General features: G+C 38.4%; 1 protein-coding gene and 1 non-coding gene across 2 annotated transcripts in view; both read right to left on the bottom strand.

The window, feature by feature from the left end:
* The window catches only part of LOC139700972 (isocitrate dehydrogenase [NADP] cytoplasmic-like), a 76,842-nt gene that overhangs the window by 5,224 nt on the left and 47,627 nt on the right, over nt 1–23,991 (bottom strand). The window contains exons 2-6 of the mRNA XM_071599497.1: nt 5,285–5,400; nt 3,660–3,804; nt 1,226–1,425; nt 698–835; nt 304–407 (exon numbers count right to left, since the gene is read on the bottom strand). Of these exons, the coding sequence (XP_071455598.1) occupies nt 304–407; nt 698–835; nt 1,226–1,425; nt 3,660–3,804; nt 5,285–5,400 (703 nt within the window). The remainder of the gene's footprint in view (nt 1–303; nt 408–697; nt 836–1,225; nt 1,426–3,659; nt 3,805–5,284; nt 5,401–23,991) is intronic.
* TRNAH-GUG (transfer RNA histidin (anticodon GUG)) lies at nt 20,607–20,678 on the bottom strand. The gene has a single exon. It is a non-coding gene; the product is annotated as a tRNA-His (tRNA).

Below are 23,991 nucleotides of genomic sequence, written 5' to 3'. Positions count from 1 at the left end.
TCCCTAAAACCACAAGGTCAAAATTGAATTTTCAACCCTCCTAATTTCATCCTAATAAATATTAGTATTTGATGATGGATTAAACTTATGATATTGAAGACTATCAATGATGATATGGTTCAATTTTTCAAGCCAGTTATCTTCAACTTCAAAGCAAAAAATTGAATCAGTACATAAATGATTCAAGATCATTTTCCCTTTCTGCAATAATATTTTAAAATGCTGCAACTTATTTGAGTGTGCAACACAGATAGTATTTCACTAAGATCTGAAAACGACAAAACATTAAAATGAGTTTCATACTTTTCATAAATTTCCTCAAAGATATCCTTGAAACGGCCATCGTATTTCTTCAGAATGGTATTCTTTGTTGACATGTAGAGAGGCCACTTCTTCTTGAGGGCCACCTTGTGAGAAAAAGCATTTTCATGAATTCGATTCTTTACATGAGATACCACTGCAACTTTCATGCTAAATAACAGTGCATTAAGCATATTATTTTATATAATATTTTAAATCATTAACGACATTTTACATAATCTCTAAATTTACTATCATAATTTGTTCCGGTATTACTATTATGAGACATACAGTTGACAGGACAGGCAAGAAGAGTCATACTTGGCATGTGGCAAGCCTGGGATGATTACGTTTTGCAAGAAGATAACTGCACTAATCTTTTCAAATGACTTCTTACCTGGAAGCTGGAGTGAGCAAAGTCTCTAATAGATTCCTCAGTGTTGTACATTCCCATGACAACTCCTCCCTTTCCTTTGAAAGTGAAGACTTCCACTTTCTGTGGTTCTCCCTCATCAGGAGTGAAGACTAGTTCCACCTGTTAATTAAATTAACAGCTGTGACTTATCTAATAAACATGTAATGGAATATTTTGAATAAAATCTAATTGTTAAAAAAATTTATAGAAATTATGCATTTGGGAATAAATAACAGGCTGATAGAAAATAATTAAAGAGACAGAGAGAATACAGCTGAGAAATTGCAATGGAAGTATAAACAAACCCTCTATTCACATAAGAGCAAATCTAGCAGGAAATTAATGAATTCGTTCAGTGACACCATTTTTAGACGTAAAAAATATCTCTCAAAGCCCGGTAGAATTAATTATTATGAAAAATTCAATCGTGAAAGATGAAATCAGAGACAAGCTACTTCATTGAATCTTCAGGTAGGAGATATAATTAAGAGGTTCAAGGTTAGCACTAACCTTTCCAGGCTCACGGCAAACAAAATCTGTTGCTTTGTACTGATCACCATGAGCATGACGACCAATAATGATGGCCTTGGTCCAGCCAGGCACCACTCTTGGAATCGTCTTGCATATAATTGGCTCACGGAAAACAGTTCCTCCAAGAATGTTACGGATTGTTCCATTAGGACTTGGCCACATCTTCTTCAGCTTGAATTCTTAAAAAAAAATAATAAATTTACTAAGATACACAAAATATTATTCACCTCCTACTAAAAGATGTCTGATTGATTAGGAGTAGCGACTTCCTTATCTCACAATGTTTTTACAACTGTGCACAAGGTTGGTGGTGATTTGTGTAATATTTAAGACATTGGAATTCATATGCTATAATGAGTGACTTGTAGAGAAAACAAATATTTTTAAGAATAAAAGTAAATAAATCATTTTAGAATCACTTTGAAGTGAAAATTTCATTCATTTCAGTATATTTTGATGCTTTCATAGAGATACTGGCACATACTCGGCAGTGTGTAAAAAGCCATAGTTGACCCCAAGTAGGCTTATCCCATCACTCATTAACTTCTTCCAGAGGTATTCCAGACCAATATCATTTGAACATAAGCATGGACATAGGTAAGCATTGTTCAATTGCAATGTTCAATTCTTTCATATGTAATGCTGTAAAATATATTACACTTTTTCAATAACTAATGTTTGATACTATTGCGGTCCGTAGCCACTTTGTTTAATAGTGATCTGTAGCCACTCTGTGAAAACTTTTAATAACCAGGATAAAAAGCTAAAAAAGTTTCACAGTCAAATTTACTATTAATTGGCCACAGTTTTCACAAATGGTGTCATTCTCCAGTTAATTTATTATCTCAAACACAATATTTTTCCATGCATAAAATATAGATATATAGTAAGAAAATATAAACCAATGCTCATGCCATGCTTATGCCATGACATCAAATGACATTGGTTAGCAGTGCCTGGGAGGCAGAGGTGGAGGCAATTGCACATGGGGAAGATTCAATCAATGTCGCCCACAACAATATTTCTACAATGGCATCAAAATATACAATTTTGAACGTAATTTCCATCTGCAGGAGGTTCTAAAACAAGTTATTTACTTTAAGATGGGTTTATCATCATGGAAAACGTCATCTTGTTCCAGCTACACTTTAACCTCTAATGTTTGGCTACAGTAAGTTGCAAAGCTAAAAGATTGAAACATAAATGCTTTCTTACCAAATCGGTCATTTTTAGAGTACAAATGCCAAGGTTTTCCAAATTTAGAAAAATAAATGCTGCCCTATTGTGTACATCTTGACTCATCCTCATAAACTACACATTTTGGTACAACTAGCAAAATGCTTATGATTATCATTATGAACTCTTCTTATTTACAAAATAAGGACATACTTGGGCCAAAAGAGAGGGGAAAAAGAAATGCAATAATGTCATGGAGATATTGTAAATTGTTTTACATTAAAATAAAAATTGAAAATACAAAAATAATTTAAAACAAAACATATGGTAAATACTGTTGGCATTTTTCACTTTATTCAATTATAAATGTGTTCAAGTGCTCTATGGCGTACCCCTGATATGCTGGATTGGAGGATTGATTGTACCCTTGATTTAATTTCAGAGGCACAGAAAGATTTGTGAGGGAAGGCAGTGCAAAGTGAAACTTCTCCAGCCCACAATACAAGGTTTGTATAAAAAGAATCGGTGGCAATTTTTTTGCGACATGTGAATGAAGTGCTGAATTCAGACCATCAGTTAAGTGTGTGCATGATCGTAGATCGTATTGGCATTGATAAGATAACAGTGGACACCATTATCACTGAAAATTTGGCGATGTGAAATATCTGCAATAAACTTGTCCCCAAGGTCTTGGGACAGAAAACCAAGAGCGGAGTCTGCTTGCAAAGACCTTCGGCAACGACATTGCGATGATTACCAAACCCCCTTACAGTCTAAACTTGGCACCAGAAGACTATTCCCCATTCCCAAAAGTGAAATCCCCTCTCAAAGGACACCACCATGGGACCCTAAGTGCTGTCAAAGAAGCTAGCATGCGAACCCCTAAGGACCTTCAGGAATCCATCTACCAGGGAGCCTTCAAGTCATGGAAAAGCCACAGGCAAAAGTGCGTTGATGCTCAAGGTATGTACTTGAAGAATTTTGAGGCATTGTAGTAATATCTGAAATAAATCTATTTTCCCATACTTTTTATACAAACCATTTAAGTACCAGCCAATTTTTGAAGATTTAGTAAAAGTAATTTTCAGCTCACTAATTATGCTATGAAAAAGAACTTATGTTTTTCAATTGCACAGAAAAACAAAAATGAGATGTGAACCAATTCACAATGAGATCTAAAGAAATCATGTGTGTCAACTTTTCAATTTACATAAACAAGTATGAAAAATTTACACACCTTCCACCCTCTCCTCATCAGGAGTGATGGTAGCGCACTTGATGCCAACATTGTGCTTCAGAATGGCATAGGCAGCATCATAAGTGACTTGATCATTGGTTTCATCACGATATGGCAATCCCAGGTCATAGTACAAGCACTCCACCTAGAAATTAAATTGCCCTCTTTACAAATTTGCAAACTCATACAGCAATTGTACATGTACTAACCATCATTTTAAGTTTCAATATTAGGTTGATATATGGAATGAAACTTATTGACACAGAGAAAAAATTGCTTTGTTATGCATAAGATATATATGCATATTCATCAGATATATATTCATACATATACCTATTTTATGATGACAATCATGTGAAAAATGTTATTTTCTGCTTAGTACTAATAAACCACAGCTTTGAAAATATGAAAATCTTTAGTTCAATAGTTTCAGCCTCAACTTTGTGGAAGTTCATTTTAATAAATGAAAAAGAAACACTTTGTTCCAATCCACCAATTTATAATAAATGAAAAAGAAACACTTTGTTCCAATCCACCAATTTATTACAGGTACGACTAGTTTCGACGCTACGGCGTCATCCTCAGGTACAGGACCTTAGGTACCTGAGGATGACGCCGTAGCGTCGAAACTAGTCGTACCTGTAATAAATTGGTGGATTGGAACAAAGTGTTTCTTTTTCATTTATTATAAATTGGTGGATTGGAACAAAGTGTTTCTTTTTCATTTATGAAAATCTTTCATTGGAGATCTTAACCATTAGTGTGTTTTGATGAAGTTGGCATATTTAGTCAAGGGAAGATTTTTTACGAAAACTTGCAATAGGCATTCTGCTAGAGCCTGTGACTCAATTTACATTACAATGTTAACATATTTTACTACACAACTATGTTTTTTTGCAGATTGATGGGTGAAAAATTTTACAGTGGACCACAATGTGCACCCTAATAGGGTTGATAAGAAGTAGGGTTGGTGAGGGTGAGAAGGCCTGGGGGGTATAGGGCCAACTGTACATTTAATTAAAGGTCAGAGATGGGATATCAATGCAGTAAAGATAGGTAAATATGTTAAGAATTGATTTGCAAGGGAATGTGCTTTACTGGTTTGCTGTGAAATTGATTACAACTGAATATATTACAATTCGGAGAAACAAGCATTACCACCTCTAATAAAAACATTTACATGAAAAGGTTGTATCATTTTCCCATATCCATTAAATGCAACATTTCCAGAGTGTAACGCTTAATACATTGTCTTATGTTCTAAAGTTGCAATATTGAATTTATAATAAAAACAAAGCATCTAGCTCAATGTCGGCTCATGTTCATTTATCCTTCAGGCAAACAAGTAAGCATATTGTTACGAGGACATTCATAGGTGATCAGTGTGGGATAAATTCTTCCCCAAATACAAATACATGTTACTGTTTAAAAATCAATACCTATTTTCCTCCATAATATACTGACCAGCCACAAATTAATCACAAACATCAATCCTGCATATGGTATATACAGTACAGATATATATATATAAAATGTACATGGAAGGTACTTAGGATTAAGAAATGTTTTTATAAATTATATCAGCTAAATAGATTAGAGTTAAATGAGATTTTTCAATGACCTACCTTCACGTATGGGAATATGAGCTTTTCCTTAATCTTTTCCCATATGATCCTGGTCATCTCATCTCCATCCATTTCCACCACAGGCCTGGCAACATGAATCCTGCCTTTGCTCCCATCTGAATGATCAAACAAGAATAAAATTCTCATTATTTCTTCAGCAATCATACTTTCTATCACACTTCACACAATAAATTAAAATTATCAATGTATTCTAAGTTTTTAAGTTTAAAAATAGAACTTTGATGCTAAAATTATATTATGAGAAACAAATTTGCACTTTTCCACAGATTTATTGTAATGTACAATGCTTTCCAGTTCATCGAACCATCTTCAGGTCTTGATCTCAAGATCTTGTGCCTGAAGATTGTTCAATGAATTGAAACGCGTTGTATGTTACAATAAATCGGTGGAAAAGGGCAAATTTGTTTCTCATAATGACGAACTTCAACGACATTTCGCCTGAATCTGTTAAAATTACATACTGGTATTTGAGTATGCATACAAAAAGAATAGTTCTGCCAAATTAAATATGCATCAGATTTACTTCTTTTCCTTTAAATTTTATTGTAGTCCTATGAATTTATTTTCATTTGCATTAATTTAAAATAGTTTATAAAATGCCATATATATGCAATTCTGGTAAAAGAAATATTACTATAACATTTCCAGTCATATTAAAGCACTTATTTCACACTGGTATGGCCAATACCCATTGAAATAAATATAACTATTCCACAAAAATTGCACATGAAACATTTCCTGATGATTATGTTTCCTTGCCCAATGAAGTAAAATTAACTAGTTCCTCATATGCTACATCATCAATCCTTATGTTAAAACATAGTTTCTAGAGTAAACACTATTTTTATTATTAATGTCAATGTCTTTTATTAATAGTGGTAGTATGTTTAAAAGTTTTTGGATGGGCACAAAGACAATCACTATTACATTTCTAAGCCTCACCTAACGATACACAACCAAACACCGAACACTATGCATAATAAAATCTTCTTCAATTCGGACAATTTCTGCCTCCCTTCATTCCACCTAACATGCCTATTTTCTTGCCTCCACCTCACTTGCCTAATATCCTCCCATCTATCACAGTCTTCAACATTCCATTCCCAATTTAAATCCTATGCATCCATCTTTCTTGCCTCCTTTCAATTTCTCCCGACTATTGCCTCTCCTCCCCCTATCACTCCTTGTTCGTTTCCTTTCCATCCATTTAATTTTCTCCATCCTTCTCCACCCGAATATCTCAAAAGCCTTTCTACGCCTGCCATCTAGTTCCAATGCCCGGAGAGTTTCGAGCAAAGCAGAATCATACCCTAAGTGCACGATTTTCGTAAATTTACATTAGTTTTCAATCGATAAGCACCGCCATGCCTGTGTCATAATAGTATCTTTCCAATTTGAATAACACATGTTTTGAGGTACAGCTCTCAGAAACAGCGCAAGACAAATGTCCATTGCACAGGCCAGGCACGCACGACCGGTGACGGGGATGCTTCCTAGGTGCCACGTGGAGAGTGATTTGACCGGGTTAAGTCACATGGAGAAGCGAAAGTAAAACGGCGGGAGAGAGCCTGACCTTTTTTCTGTCGCTTTCCGACGACGTATCGCGTGGGAGTCGACACGATGGCGAGGAAATAGCTTGCGCGTCTACTGCGTTGAATTAATGCTGAACGAACGATTCACTTTCGAATCGTTCTTTGAGAAAATTTTGTTTGATGATAAATCTGAAACAATTTTCTGCGATAGCATCAATTTTCACACAATATTTTATGATAACGGTATTTTCTCAATCATTTAGTTTTTCTGGCACCTACTTATCTTTACACTCAAATTCTCGCTGCCAAGTACTAATTGAACACAAGGGACCCCAGACGTCGGAATTAGGATGGGGATCGGAAGGCATAAGACAAAAATCCTACAGTAAAACAGTATCGGTTTTACTGAGTACAATTTGTTCACATCGAGGGAGATAAACTTCCAAGATTAGATTCCAATTTATGTCTTTTTTACTTTGTATCACCTTAGTTTCCTCCCAAAATGCCATATTCACGTGACATGAATATTTGAATACGTAAGTATATTACAGGGGTCTTACTAATATGAAATTATGAAGTGAAATTAAAATTTATTTTTTCTTCCTTCTCAATCTTACAACAGTATCGGAATGTACATGCTCATATATTTGCAGAACGAATAATAAAATTCAAATTTTGATTCAGACGTGAAATCATTAATTTGGCGCATATTTAAAGCGCATTGATCAGCTGAAAAACGAAAATTTTTATAACTTTTTATCCTTTATTTTCCAATGCGTATGGTACGAACTACGGTAACCATTGAAAATGTTAATGCAAGGTTGCTGAAAGTAGATCTTGGTAGGTTGTAAATTATAGACTCAAAAAATAGACTGTTTTAAGCCCATTTTCTTTTGAATGATTCAATAACTTGAATAACGTTTCGCTACTATCTCATTATGCATCCAACGAACCAAATTTGCATAAATAATTGGCACACACGACGTATTTATCGAACAACTTGTATTTTCAGGTATGGGAGGGATATAGTTTCGCATGTTTTTAAATGGTTTAAATTTTACATGTCCGGAGCTAAGGCCTCTCCATCAGAGACAGCGAACGTGGAGGCTTTCTGCAAGTTTCCGTTGAGAATTTACTCCACGATTGCAAATCGTACGGGGTACAAGGTTGGCACACAAGAGCAATTTCGTGCCGCTCTGCCCTTCTCACGGATGGATGGGCGAGGTGAGAGTACTGTTAAGCGTTCCTGTCTGATCCACGTTACCTTTTGTCACAATCGGCCAAACTCGACGAGGTGCTTTTCTTTCTTCCCTCGACGAACGAATGCAGGTCAGCGAAAAGGGAGCAAAAATCTCCTTTCCCACCAGACTATGAGAAGCTTGCGAACCTTCAAAAGACTGTGCAGGCGAACTACTGGTAACTTTACCAGTGGGAAAAAAATAAAACCCCCCTTGCAAATGAACTGAACCTTCTCAGGTTGATTCATCTCACAATCTTCCTAACGTTCAACCGCAGAAATTACAATACCCTCGTATTCTGTATTTGCCATCCCGCGATTGTCAAACATATGGCAATTCTAAATGTTTTACAGGAATTTCCGCCGAAAATCCTAGGGGTTTGTACAAATGGAAGAGAATTAAGAAAATCTAAACGCTAAAAATTGGTAATTATTGTAATGTAAAACGGACGCTGATAATGGAAGTTTCACAAGCTATATTTTTACTACTCAGGCGACAAAATCCTGTTTTTATAATGCAATCTAAATTTCGATAATTAAAAAAAACAGCAAAAATCAACTGAAATTAAAATGTCGAGCATGCTTGGACCAAAATGAAACGATCGTTCACGTAAATCGAGTGCATTAAGCAGTATGTCGAATTAGACTTTTGTCCGCGGACCTCAGATGAGTTAAGCTATACCGAGATTCACCGAACACTCTCACTCACTCCTCCTGATTATGTATGTACTATCCAGCCATTATCATCCCGCCGCCATGTATTGCGCATATAAGCTCGTAGCCACGCGTTTCCTGCAAATAACCACCCTTGCTGCTTACGTATGAGTTCAAACTGCACCTAGCACAGTGCATACATTGCCAACTTTCTCCTTTCTTTGGCCATGACAGTTTGATTTATGTTTCAGCGTCTGCAGCAGTAATCTGAAGATCGAGAACGAGGAAAAGCCACTGTATTGTTTGCTTGCATTTAGCAAGTGGATCGTGAAAATGAAAACAGGAAGAATGATCACCGATTTATGTCTGAGTAGCAACACTTTTAAACAGCCAGCATAAAATGATGGTTCGCCACCAGGCGAGCACATATATTTCCGACGCTTCGATAGTCAATTCGTCGAAACGTCGGCAATACAAGCCCGAGCCGGTGGCGAACACAGGAGAACTTCATTGAAATCATACGCCGGGACAATTCCGCGTCCTTATAAAAGCAATAAACACGATCGACATACCAGCGAAAATAAAAATGTAGGGATTCAAAAATTTCTTGAGTGAATTTTACGATGAAAATGAGGCAACCAAATGAAATGCGATCGAAGCTTGAATTTGTAATCAGGAGAAAAATCGGCCGTAAAAAATTATTCCATTGACCGCGTGGCATTTCAAAAAAGTCTTTGATCCAGTATAGTTTGTTATTCACATAAAGTGGGGAGGCGACGACCAGCCTCACCACTTTCTCTGTCTGTAGGAAAGTTGCGTGAAAAAGTGGGATCCTATCGCGACGGCGGGGAGACCATGGCAATCTGAGAGAGAGAGGAAATGAAACCACGTGGCTTCGCGTTCACTTTCTGTGCTTTTCACTTCATATACCATACACGGGAAGCACTTCAATCTTAAATTTAAATGTCTTATCTCAATTGACCACGTGATTTCCCCAAACAATTATCTCCCAGACAGATAATTTGCTATCCTCTTCAAATCAACCAGCCGTGCACCACGCTCCTACCAACGAGCACAATTCCGACGGTCCTATCGCAAGGCGGGGAGACATTTTTCCATGATAGTCTGAGAGAGGGGAACTGAAACCACAAGGGTCCACGCTCCCTTCCTGCCCGGGCAACCTTAGATGCACGGGACGAACGTCGATGTCGACCTCAGGTCGGTTCGGACCACGTGGCCAAAACATAAATGATTCTCCGCGAGCGATCGATAACCAATGAGAGTCCTTTCTCTTCCACCCCGAACGTTAGTTTCTTTTCGGGCAATGGTTCTGTGGGCGGGGAGAGGGGAGGCAGCTTCAATGCCCTGCGGGCGGTGAACGAAAATATATTGACCTCCCGAAAAAGAGTTTTACGATGGACTCCGATCATCGCCTTCTAATTTTCAACACGGACCATTTTAAGATATTAACGTGAAATTTACATTTTTTTACTGGCAACTGAAAAATGGTATATTCTCACCCCGGTGGTGACTAATTGAGGCAAGGCAAAGGACTTAAGTATCCAAAGATTCTACGAACCAATGTAACTCTTTTAAAAAATCAATAATAATTGAAGACACAAATTACAAAAATAATAAAACGAAGGGGACGAACTGGAACAAATAATTAAAAATTCGATCAAACTACCGCGAAATAAGTTCTTCGTAAATAACGAAACCTTTGGTCATGAGGACATTTTCAATTTATGTTCCCAAAACATTCCTACCCTAAGGCAAGGCGTATTCAGAAAGGTTATGAGAGAGAAGAAACGTTCTCCAATAAGGCCATCGGCCATTAGAGAATTGATGAAGGGTACACTGAGTAAAGATGTGACAAAAATAGGAGTTAAAACTTTACCGTTGAGCGTGTGTAAATGAGACCCGGTCTTTGAGACAAGACGACGAGAATGGATTTGAGGTTAAAGAGGGTGTGGCGTAGAATGGATAAAATAACCTGGAGAGAGAGGACAAACGCCGAGTTTTAAATAAGGTGGGCGAGGAGTCTAATTTCTTTGACAACATTAATATTTTTCTTTGGAAGCCAAGGGAGTCAATGATTTAATGAAAATATTTTTTAAGCATTTGAACGGTTGGTTGAACTGAGACACATTAAGGTTGGCTTTAATTCAATCCTGAAATAAGTATGACCATTTAAATATTTGTTCTCTCCTCGTTACCATGTACCTATGGGATAACGTCCCTGATTGGACTCTGAACCTGAGCGACAGCACCAAATAACTGATAAGTAATGTAGTAATTACTAAATGGTTTTGAGATTCTTCCAATAAAATAGGAAATTTTATGATTCATCGCACTAAATTAACAGTTACGAAGGAGAGCAGCGTAAATATTTTAACTTTATCGCACTGATTGTAATAGATTGAAGTGATTATAATACATTATTTCTCTCGACAAATTGAATCAAAACACAAGTAGTAACGATGTTGTACGTCAAATATGACGGAAAACGCACAAAATTATTCTGAGATTTTGTAAGTAAATTTTTCTATGCTGTGATGCAAGATTTAAAAAAAAAGAAGAAACCAAGACTGTTGCCAGTATGGACCACCGCATTTCAAAAATAAATATTCATTGGAATACAAGTGCATGAGCGGATGTGAAAATTCACCGAATTTACTATTATTTTTTATTACAAAAATATTTTATAGGAAACTGCAGGCTAAATTGGCCTGTTGGCCGCATCCTTGTCGTTTCATAGCGTTTCTAGGGCCACAGCCTCTATCCCAAGTTACGCCCAGACTTTTACATGCGCAATTATCTCAATCCATGGGTACTCAGGAATCCCACTCCTTGAAAATTATCATAATGTTCACCACCCTGAAATTGAAAACACGGGCTGTGGCTTAGATTCGATAACAGAAATCCAAGAATTTGTGTTTGAAAGATGCCACACAGATTCTTCGCGCCCTTTCATGCCAGGAAGCGGATTGAGGGGGTGACCACGTGACGACCACGTCGAGCGCGAGCCAAGCGGCCGGCAGACGGCGAGGGGGACGCCGGATGGCCATGGGGAGGAAGGGACGTCTATCTCGCGCACGCAGTCCTATGAGACACTACGCTTTGGCGCGCTTTAAAAAATAGGAGCTCGCCGGATAATATCCGGGATCCAAGCGAAGTAGGAGAGGGAGACGGGCTAAGGGCCTCAGACACTGAGCGTCCTGAAATTTTTCCCGCGCTGGCGCCAACAAATTTAGCCGATCTCGGCGAAAGCGAACTGGTCCCAAGGACGCTACAAAACAAGGAGGGCAGCAAAAACAAGCAGCGGGCAGGGCACACACCATAGCACCCGACTGGGCAGGCTTCAGAGACGGGAAGTCAGGGGGTGGGGGGGGGGGGGAGGGAAAGGCTGAGCGAGAGAGAACTGGGGGAGTTCCGAGGAAATCTTTCTCTCCCTTTTGTGCGCGAGAGAAACTCGCGCGGGCAAAGAGCAGGTAATAAAAGGACGGAGCCTGAAGAGGGGACCCCGTATTATTACCCTATCCTCTCGCTCTCCCGAAAAAACCCTGGTGGACCAGCACATGCACATCTGAGTATGCTTACCGGTTCCGGCCTCCGAGGCGTGCCTTTCAAGAAGAGAGACAGCTGAAAAGGGACGACCTTCGCAGTCAAACGATACGAGGAAGGCAGGCCTGCGGACCTCATGGGGTCGGTGACCTACTACGGAGTCATGTGAGGATGGGTGGTGAGTTCTCCCCGCCTGGAGCTGATGTACATTTTTGGGGTGCTGCGATCTTCATGCGAAAACATAGGCTCGCCCTACTCGAAGTGGGTACTCGTCGCGCTTTAAGTTGGCAGCGCCATTTCGAAAGCGACGAACAGTCGAAAAAAGTCTTTCGTGACAAAAGGAAAATTAAAGTTCTAACCTCCGCGATTCCAATTTCGAATTGCAAACGCAAGCTGACCTCATACAACCCCCATTCAGTACGACTACGAGAGGTTACAAAACGCATGACATACAAGAAAACTGGAAGATAAGACTACATTTACAGTGAATTTTACTTTCACGGAAAATAACGGAACTATACTACATGCTTGCAGAGGCGATAATCGGGCGTTGACTGTACACGTTACTAATTGTTGGCTAACGAAAACTTGTTGACGCATTTATACGTAATTACCCAACAACTAAGGTGTAGGATAGACGAATGGAGGTAAATATTCCCATTAATGAGCTTGCATATAAATATGCTCACTCTTCGAGGCGGAACATATATTGTGGAGTGTTCTTCACGACTCAAACTCTTTCCAAAGCAATAAAAATTAGCTTCAACGGATAACAATGTAATATTGGACAAGAAATTTAATCGAATAAAGTCTATCTGCTAAAAAACTAGAATCGGACAACACACTTACGAGTATGGCAGTTCAACTAGTATCTAGGCAAATATTACATCCAGAAGCGTACACTGCAATACTCATACTGCAAGAGATTAAGAATGTATTTTTTAAATTTAGGATATTGTAAATTGAGATTTCATGAGCTGGGTCAATTTCAGTCAGTATTTCGACAGTATTGAGACACATGGCTTCTCCACTAACAGGCGAACCACATTTTTTCTACTCATGTATATATAAAACCATAAACACAGTTATCAACCCTAAGGTCGGTTTGGTTGGTGATGACAGAGTTCACCCAGTACTAAGTCCGATGGCGTGTGAAATTCACACAGCAGATTCAGCACGCAGCAGGTATTGGAAAAAACAACAAAGGAACGAACACATTGCCATTTGCCAACAACTTTGTCTCGCAAAGAAGAAACAGAGGAAAACAACAGAAACGCTATCGTACGGACGTGAGTATTAAAATAGATGAAACACATGGATTCCGCGAAGAGAAATCGGCTTATTCAGACGACAAATATTTTTTCAGAAAAACACGGAACAAGGTTGTTCTTTCTACCGATCGACATGAAATAATTCCGTAATAAGCAGCGAAAAGTTTTTTTTTCATCACGTATGATACGATATCACATTTCTGTTATTGCTGACTCTTCAGGGGTATATTGTCTTTGTAACTAGCTGCGCATTACTCATGTCGTAACGCTAGAGTTGGAGAGATGATTGAAAGCAATGAAAAAAATGTGATTTAAAAGCCGTCAACCCCACGATGCCCAGAGCTTCTTAAGCATTAAGATCAAAAGGGACAATAACAAACTAAGATGTCCTGCTTAGGGGAGGAGAAGAAAGAAGCCGGTTGAACCATCCTAAGAAGAAAAATCGACAACACTGAATAAACGATAAGGCACATAGGCCTGCTGGAGCCAGTAATAGAAGAGAGAATGGAAGGAAATAATCAGAGAAGAAGATAAGATACGTTAATTAGACGATAAGAGTTCAACTATGTCATTTAAAGAACTACGGTAATACTTGATGTACCAATCACACACACACAGATTAAAATGAACATTTCAAAACGGTCGACGAAATCAATTTCTTTTTCTGAGACTTCAAATATCCTGGAATCGAATATATCAGTACACTTTATAAGCATCGCGGTCTAAATTTTTGTTTGCAAGAATATTACATATGCATGCTGTTTTCAGTTAACGCTATGGACTGCTAATGATAATAAAAGGTCAACATTGGAGTCAATATAAGGTCAACAAAAATGTCGACGGGCCTGAGAAATGGGTTGAAACTTTGTTTTAAATTGGATATTTCTTCGAGCAATGCCATTCTTGTTGAAAATCCAAGTAGGATTGATATAATTCCTTCTCTCCTCGAGTACACGAAATAAAATTCAACGGGAGGGCATTGATCACACTGAACTGTCCTTCTCTACGCTATAGTTACGGTGGACAACGAGGAAATATAATGTTTTGGCTTCATGGAGACTGGAATGCTAGTCTTATTAAAATATCACGACATTATCCAAATTAACATAGGGTGAACGATAAATGCGTATCCGTTCGAGTGCCACCATAGGGGTCACATATGCAGGTAATATGAGCGTGTGGTATCAATGAACTATAAGAGGATCGGGGTAAATTAATAGCTTGTTCAGGAATTGAATCGCGATGTTGGCCAATTCCTCACAAGAAAATCTGGAGCCTTAATTTTTAACGCACTGACTGTAGATAAGATATGGTATTCTGATAAAAAGTCCTCCACTAACAATGTCAAGCGTTTCCTCCTCAAGACGATCGGTGGACATCTAATCAGCTCCCACAGTTCGCAGTTGATTTTTGTGATTTTTCAAACACATACATCGAGATTTACGTCAACAAATTTCATTAATCTCTTAATCGAAGAAGATTATGACACTCTCTAACGATAAACAGTATGGGAGCTCAATAGACTAATTCCACTACTATATATTGGTCGCCACCATGCCACAGTAAATTTCACTAAAACAAAGAAAGCACAATATAAGGGACCAAATGATATTGAAAAAAGGCCAAGACTGATGATTTTGCTTCCTACAGGTATATTTACCATCATCATCATATGCAATTAACAGTAAACAAGCATAGCACAAACTTATTCAGTGAAATGATTCTTTTTCTTTCAATATTTTTCTGCAAGGAACACAAATAACGACACATTATTTTATACCTAAAATCGCGTATGAAAGATTACAATGAACTTTATTTAAAGGAGCACTCCAATATAGGCCTTTACCCTGACTATTTAGAGCCTTTTTTAAGAGCAATTTCGAGAATTTTTAATTACCCGACTATCGAAACATCATTTGAACGTGAATTGTTTCGCGAAGAATTTATTTCCAAGCTTGGCACACAAACTGTTATCATTAGACATTAAATGCGCAGCCGTATCTAAGAAAATCTATCTTTGTCTTATTTAAGCGCGTCACGCCAGTGTATTTCCATTTTATGGCTATACCACCCTTTCATAACAGTATCCATTCGCTGGATTCAAAAGCATTTTGGAGCAGCCAATGTAAACAAGAGAGCAACTAAAGCGATAAGAAGATGAGATGGAAAAAGCGAACAGGGGCTTTCTGGCAGATAGCGGAGGGAGCGCGGTGTCACCTTTCTTCAATTATTATTATTAAGATTCTTTACACATAACTATTAAAAATCTCCACACATTATTTTACAACATATTTATAAAACAGCAGTTCTCTTCGTCACATAAACTTAACTACGTAAATGTTTGGCAATGGAAATAAAATTCAGACGGATACAACCTTGATGAGACATTCTACTGTATTTAATGCTTGACTTTCTGTTACCTAAGCATAGGTTTTAAAAAGTAGCCTTTATTTGAAAATTCGCAGGGTGTCTAACATCCGATTATACGGAATCATCACATAAAAAATGCTTCCTTATTTAATAATATTTCTCTTACCAAATTCTCCCCTGCTCCCTCTCTAATTATCAATTCGTACTAATTATTACTTCTCACAGGTAACTCATTCGATTCTACACAATTCCACTCCTAAAGAACCTCTAGTCTATTGCAATTCTCTAACCTAAAAAAATGTTTATTAATCATACGAGGATGGGTAGATTTATGTGGACTGCGATGACTAAATAGCGAAAACGATGCACAAGTGTGAAAATAATAATTTTAGTTCTGTGAATGATCGAATTATGAAAGAGATGAGAATGATAGTCAGGCGAGCCCGGGGAAGGAAAAGAGTAGACATGTTGGATGGAATAAAGAGAGCTACGTACGTTGGAAGTAGTCGGAATAGAAGAAGGGTTTCTTGTTGTAATGCCGGGTGTCGGTTTGTGTCCTGTTAGACGAGGCTACGATATGTAGCGGTGGTTACTCGATGTGTCCATCAAAATCAAAATTAAACTGTGGACTACCAAATAAAAATTATGACCAACCAATAGAGAGGAGTTGAAGATTGCTTTTTAAAAGGATGCGTGGACAAAGTACAGCGTCATATTTAAGGTTAGAAGAAGGAAATACGATAAGGTTGATTTATTTCAAATAAAGAAATTATATTGGAGAGCAATGACGATTTTATAAAAAAATACTTACACAATGGTTGGAGCATAACTTTCCCCAGTATACGTCATGCCAGCAAGAAACTTGGCTGCCTACTTAATGCTCACACAAAGTAAGCAACCCTTCTTACTTTCCGCTCCGAGTTATTACACCGCTATAATTAAGATCAGCATGGAAAGAATGGACTCGGTCAACTGCTTGATTCATTCACTTGGGAAATCTGGAACTGACCACAACTATCTCAAAATTAATGGCATGAAAATGAAGACCATTAAACGAGTATACGATTCGTTGGCATGCGGTCCATATTGACGAAGGTAAAATAGCACAGTAACTTCGAGGACGTTCTTTTCCATTGGCCCTAAATATAACTACTTCTGGAGTCATAAATTGCCCAGAAAGAATGGGATGTATTTTTAACACCATACCACCTCCTTAGATAACGACGCCTTCATTTCCTAAATATTTATTTGCACTGAGGAACAACTTAAGCGGCTCTATAGACCGTCCAACCAGAAAGCCTACGTCAGTGTGCGAGCTCTTACACCAAGCTGTACTTGGGAGTTTTTTTCCAGAACATTTCTACAAGACGAAAAATATGTGTATTCATATTTTACAAAATCATTATTTCCTAAGGGTATTAGGCTTAAAATTCTTCCGACTCAAGGAACGCTAATGAACTCGAAAAAACTTCGCATTCGCAATTAAGTTGTCAATAAGGAGGAAACGGGATGCTGCATAGTGGAGAATATGAGACTTGTTTCATGTAATATCTCCGTTTTCTTTTGGTGCCATATTTGAGCTCTATTTTATAATAAATAGACCCACAGAGTGGGGAATAAATTTTAAAGAAAAAATAAATACAGGAAAGAGATTCAAGTGCTTTCCGATAAATTATATATCCCCCAACGAGTAACAGTCGAAAACTGGTCGAGAAACGTTCGACATACAGATGGAAAATAAATACAAATAAATAAAATTATACATATGGATACATATATGTACTTATACACTCACACGCACATAAATGTATATACGGTTATATGTATATACGGTTATTCCGAGGCGTGGCGATGGCATATAAAACCTCTTCAACGGAAGGAAGAAGACTCGGATGAAGACAAGTCTTCCTTCCGTTGACAAAGGTGCTAGTGCCACCGAATGTTCAAAAAGCAAAATTATGAATGACTTTTTAATGTATCTAAGTTTTATAAGCCATCACCACGCCTGTGACCAACCTTATTATGCATTTTCGTGAACAAATATACGTATATACATACACACACACAAAAAAGAACATAGTTTTTCATTTTAAATAAATAATCAGTTTATTAAATCTCATTAATATTTCTTACATGACTTTTTGCCAGGCACCTTACGGAGAATTCCGACGGCAATGAAACAAAGCAAATGAAACTAGCGAACCCGTGTAAAACTTAATGAAACACATAAACGGCAAATTAGCTTCGAATATAATAATTTGCACCTCTTTAAATAAAAGTAAATAGTTGAAAGCGCAAGTTCAAACAATTGTTTTCAATTATAGATGGGAGAGCTTCAGAAAGTCGAGCCATTTTTCCCCCGAGGTTAAACATTTTGGCGATGCGCTAAGTGAATAGGGCAGCAGACCGAAGAGTAGGCTACCACTGGATTCAATTTGCGCCCCGGTGGCTATTGGCGATAAAGTGATTCCAGGCGTGTGATAAACGCTGTCGGGCGACGTCACCGACCGGCTGAAGCTCTGCCAAAGATATATGAGTAGTTCTGCATGAGAAGCGGGCTCAAGACACAGCCGTTCCAACCGACTTGACCTGTCCAAGATGCAGGTGTGTCTGCCAGCAAGTCTATTCCCGCAACTTTGCGACACCCAGGGTGAGATGGTTTCCCGAATCCCTCCTGATATTCCGACCCACTCCGTAAAGAACACCGCTCTCCAGCTCGCTAATAAATTATCCAACCGAGATCCGTCGTGAGGTTGCGAAATGAAATTATTATCCCCTTCAATTTGAACGGTTTGATGCGATGGGCTCCAAAGCCATCAAGAAAGGACACCGGCCCACACCGCTAAAAAAACCTGGGCAGGTTTGAAAAACACGCCAGGGAAATATACTACCTCGATCAAAAAGTTCCCGGAATAACCACCGTGTGGCGCTCCCATCGTTCCGATTTGAGTTCTGTTTTTTTTGTTAAATTGGTACATCTGTTGTTGATATTCCCTTTAAATCTTAGTGTCATAACTTGACATTTGCCAAAGTTACGTAGCCAAGAGTACATCTATCTCTGTGTGTGTTGGTGATTTTTTACAATTGCAGAAATGGAATTAAATTTGCAACAACGAGCTTGTATTAAATTTTGCGTAAAAAAACGGATTTAGTGGCGCACGGACGTTGGAAATGTTGGAAAAGTGTTTCGGCAACGATTCTCTAAAAAAAACGGTCGTTTACCAGTGGCACGAGCGGTTCAGAAGTGGTCGTGAGTCAATCGAAGATGATGAACGCAGTGGCAGGCCATCGACATCGAAAGTCGGTGAAAAAATTGATAAAGTAAAAGAAATGTTGGTCAATAACCGCAAATTAACCATCAGAGAAATAGCGGAGGACTTGAACATTGCCTATGGATCCGCCCAAGACATTGTGGTTAATGATTTGGGTTTCCGTCGTGTAGCAGCAAAGTTGGTGCCAAAAGACCTCAATTTCATGCAAAAAAGAGACCGTGTTGACGTCGCAAAAGACATGATTTGCGAGGCTGAATCCGATCCCACATTCATCAAAAGGATCATTACTGGAGACGAGACGTAGGTTTATGAGTACGACACGCAATCCAGACATCAGGCAAGTGAATGGCGTTCACCAAATGAGCCGAGACCAAAAAAACCACGTCGTTTTCAGTCAAAAAAGAAGGCAATGCTGACGGTTTTCATGGATTACAACGGTGTAGTGCATCATGAATTTTTGCCAGAAGGCCAGACAGTAAACAAAGAATATTATTTGGGCGTTATGAGACGTTTGCGTGAAGCAATTCGCCGAAAGAGACCAGAAATGTGGGCAGAAAACTCGTGGATTTTGCACCATGATAACGCACCGTCGCACAGTGCTATCATTATTCGTAATTTTTTGACGAAAAATGCAACAAATACCATCCAAGAGCCACGGAATTCACCTGATTTGGCTCCCTGTGACTTCTTTCTGTTCAATCGAGTTAAAAAACCATTACGGGGAACGCGTTTTAGCAGCCGAGAGGAAGTAATGGAAAAATCGCAGGAAGCACTGATGGACATACCGAAAACCGAATATAAAAAATGTTTCGAGGATTGGATCAAGCGCTGGCATAAGTGTGTTGCAGTCGATGGGGATTACTTTGAAGGGGACAATATAGATTTAGATGAATAAACTTGTATTTTTAATTTTCTGAATAAATTCCGGGAAATTTTTGATCAAGGTAGTATTGATTAGTTCCAGTGACACGCAATCATTCGCAACCTTTTTCGAACTTCCCATGCATTACATAAAGCCTGTATTTAGCTTTATACATTAACTACTCGAAGGTATGCACATACTTGTACAAAAGCCCTTATAAGAAGGAAAATGTAGTGCCTTTAGGATACCTCTATGAAATAAAACAAAAAACGGGCATTAACTATCACGAATAGGGAACAATTTGGCAAACCTTCGTGAACCTACAAAAAACTCAAATAATATCGATAATAACAAGAAAAATATTAGTCCGTTCTTACGGAACCGGGAATGTAGTAAGGACAACGGAGGAAAATTAATTTTTTACCTAAAAATATTATTTTATAATTTTACCGACTTATTAGCATCCAAACAAAGATAAAAGTAAACTTTTTAAGTCATAATTGAAAAAAAAAGCCTCTTGCCGTTTCAGTGTGAAACACTGCCGTGACCAGGATTCGAACCTGGGTTGTTGCGGCCACAACGCAAAGTACTAACCACTATACGATCACGGCTACTGCGAGGCGTTGCGAGAGGCAGGTTTTTGGACGAACTGACTCGCCTTGGCAACCATCCGACTGGTAAAACGAAAGACTTCTTTCTCTATTGCTTCGGCCTTTTTGACAGCGGGTCGTTGCCCGAAACCCTAAAGGGGGCGCTGAAGGACCCGGACCGATCCTTCCACAAAAACATGACCGTGAAATCTTAACAATCTTGGGCTCCCAGGTGTTTGAATCGTGAGGGATCCAAAGAAAGGAGGCATATTTTGAGCCTCTTTTCTTTCGTTAGAAACTAGAATTTCGGCAGCGCCCAGCAGCATGGGGTCCTACTCTTAAGCGTATAATCCTGCCTCGTACATACATCTCATGTCTCTTCCGTCCGACTCGGCATGGCTACCTCGCCGCACCGAAAGAAAACTTTCAACACACACATTCAAGACATGCACGTATATTATTTTACGAGGCCATTAACAAACATATTCCGAAAGGTGAAAATAAGGAAACCGAATCGGCACTGTGATATCTATCCCATAGCCTAATCAATTTGATCAATTCCGCGCACCAGCCGCGTTATTCCTGTATCATTATTTTTGACATGATGCGATAAATTTTGTTTTGGGTGACCAAATACAATGTTATAGTTTTTTATGAGGTTTATGCAATCAAGGAATTAGTTGATACGATATCTAAACCTTTCATACACGCATAAGATTAACACATAAAACGAAATTTTCGAATTTACATTGATTAAACACTCAAATACTTTTAAAACAAAACTGAATATTTCATTTATTTAAAAAGTATTACAGTGTTTTTTCGATCCTTCTACACTTGATAGTCCTAATCTATACCATGGCCATTTATGGATAGCCATGTATGAAGAAATGGTCGCATGCATAATTTTATTTATAAGCACTTCATTTTTCATCAAAAGGTTTTAATTTGCGGATCAGATTCGACCGCACCTTGATGTCTCTTAACAAAGCTTTCAAGTGGAAAATCGGTAGAGAAAGTACAATAATGATTCTCATTAATAAAATTATTACCAAGAACTCAAAAACTTAGCTATTCTGCACAAAATATATCGAAACATGACCCGAGTGTTGATGAAAAGTGTCATCATTAAGAACGTCGAAACCAGGACCGTGAACATATTAAGTGGTAATTTAAGTTTTTGTGCTTCCATTAATCACAAATGAATAACACATGGTTTCTGACACATTCTGGTCGCATGTGATGTTTTGAAGCGTGCAAGCATCTTAAGCCCATAGTTGTAAGGGTGGATAATTATGATGAATTTTTCATATGACAACTTGGGAGTAAGCAACTTGCTGCATGACCCTGATTGTCCATTTACCTGAAGTGACATCCTACCTACATTTCTTCCTACCCGCTAACAGTTACTTTGTTCGAATTGCTTTGATGGGTTTTGTTTTTACAGTGTTAATACTCTTATTAGAGACTTGTGAATTGAAGTCACCACTAACGGAAAAGGGCCTTAGAATCCCAACCAGATGTATTATTATAATCAACACCGCTAAGAGGAACGCAATGTTTCATTGAGAACTATTAGGATCTTCCTAAAATCATGTTCCAATACATAAGGCATGTTCACCCATGGCCACTGACAGTCATGTTGCTTCACTAGGTAGATAGTATAACACCTGTTCAACAACGTCACGTCACGTTGAGAGGTTGGTGCTCGGAATCAGCAGAAGAGAAATGGACCAAGGCTCTGGGTGCATTGCCGCCCGCAAAGGACAGACTTATTTACAGCACTTAACATTCGAACGCGGAACGATGCACCCTTGACCTTGGCCCGGTTCCCGAACGTTCGGACTAGACCCAACAACTACGATCACATGACCAGTCATAGTTCATATTTATTCATCATTAATTTAGGGCCTCTATCGACTCGACGACACAGGAAGTAGTCCGATTTTGCGCAACGTGATGTAACCCATCTGAACGTGAACAGACGACGACTCTTATGCAACGTGAACGAGTGTTTTGGAGAAGTACTAAAACTAATTCTTAGAAATTGACCCCAAATCAATTCAGTTGCACCAAATGAGGCTCAGGAGCGACAAAAAAACTGGACTGGGCCACGAGAAAACGAAACTTGTGATTTCAAGTAAACAACTTACTTTCATTGCCATCGACGAGGGGCAGCAAGTGTATCGTTTTTATATGAGTCCATGATCATCATTCTATAAGATCACCATATAATAAGAACAATTATTCATTCAACATAAATTGAGTTTATTGATGCATTTGTTCACTATTTCTCTCTAAGCATTAATATTAACTTAATTCTCAGCGCATTAATAGCTCAATATGAATTATTTAACGATGATATAACACAGTCGCGTTTAGCACCTATCCTAGCAGCCAGGCTACTTATTACTTTTTACGTTACCTGAAGCTACTACGAGTATTTCATGCACATTGATTGACGTGTAAATTTTCAACTTTCTAACAAATGCTATTTTATTACCACAGATACCACATTTTTATCATCCCTTTCGCGGTTTATTCTATTTGACCTATAAAAATAAACGCAGGAGATTTTGTGAGGCAATGGATGCTGAAACGGTAATAGAAACGTAGAATGCTGAGAAAGGGAGGTAGAGGAAGGAAAAGAATAGGCCTTTTAGGTGGTAGAAATGTAACGCATAGCTAAAAAATGAGTTATTGTTAAATGTATTAAGTAGTATAAAGATATTTTGTGTCATACTAATGATAGCTTGCGAGTATGCAGTCGCAGGGTCCTTTCTACCTCAAGACGGTACACTCCTGCTACCACTAATAAGAAGACGGTATGTGAAATTTCCACACATTTTCCACATATTTCCATGAATGAATCGAAAAGGTTTTTTATTTTAGAGGGTTAAGGTTCCTTTAAAAGGCCGAGACGAATTATGAACTGATGACATTCGCAATACAAAAAATATCTAATGTAATTCCGTACACGAGCTATGAAATACGCAATACAGAGATAGGCTTAAGGAAATATTTAAAATCCTACCAGAATATGATGCTTTGAATTATACGCGTATATTTTGGCTTAAACTCAGTAGCATTCGCTTAAGGCGTCAAGCATTCTTTTGCGAAAATTGAGTAGAAATCTAAGGCGAGTCACTCCCATGAAGGAGATACAAGGCTGAGCTCATTTGATGGAGATGTGATCATCGATTTTTGGGAAGAGCAGGGGAATTAACAATTCAGTGTTGCCGAGGGGCAATCTGCTAAGGGGCCTCAGGTAGGGACAAGCGGGCAAGAACAGGGGCAACGCCCTTAAAAAAACCTTGCCAGTTGGCCGGTGCTG

Source organism: Hetaerina americana, unplaced genomic scaffold (genome assembly GCF_022747635.1).
Source record: "Hetaerina americana unplaced genomic scaffold, ioHetAmer1.1.p SCAF_11, whole genome shotgun sequence".
Taxonomy (NCBI): domain Eukaryota; kingdom Metazoa; phylum Arthropoda; class Insecta; order Odonata; family Calopterygidae; genus Hetaerina; species Hetaerina americana.
This window is presented reverse-complemented; position numbering and strand designations above follow the sequence as displayed.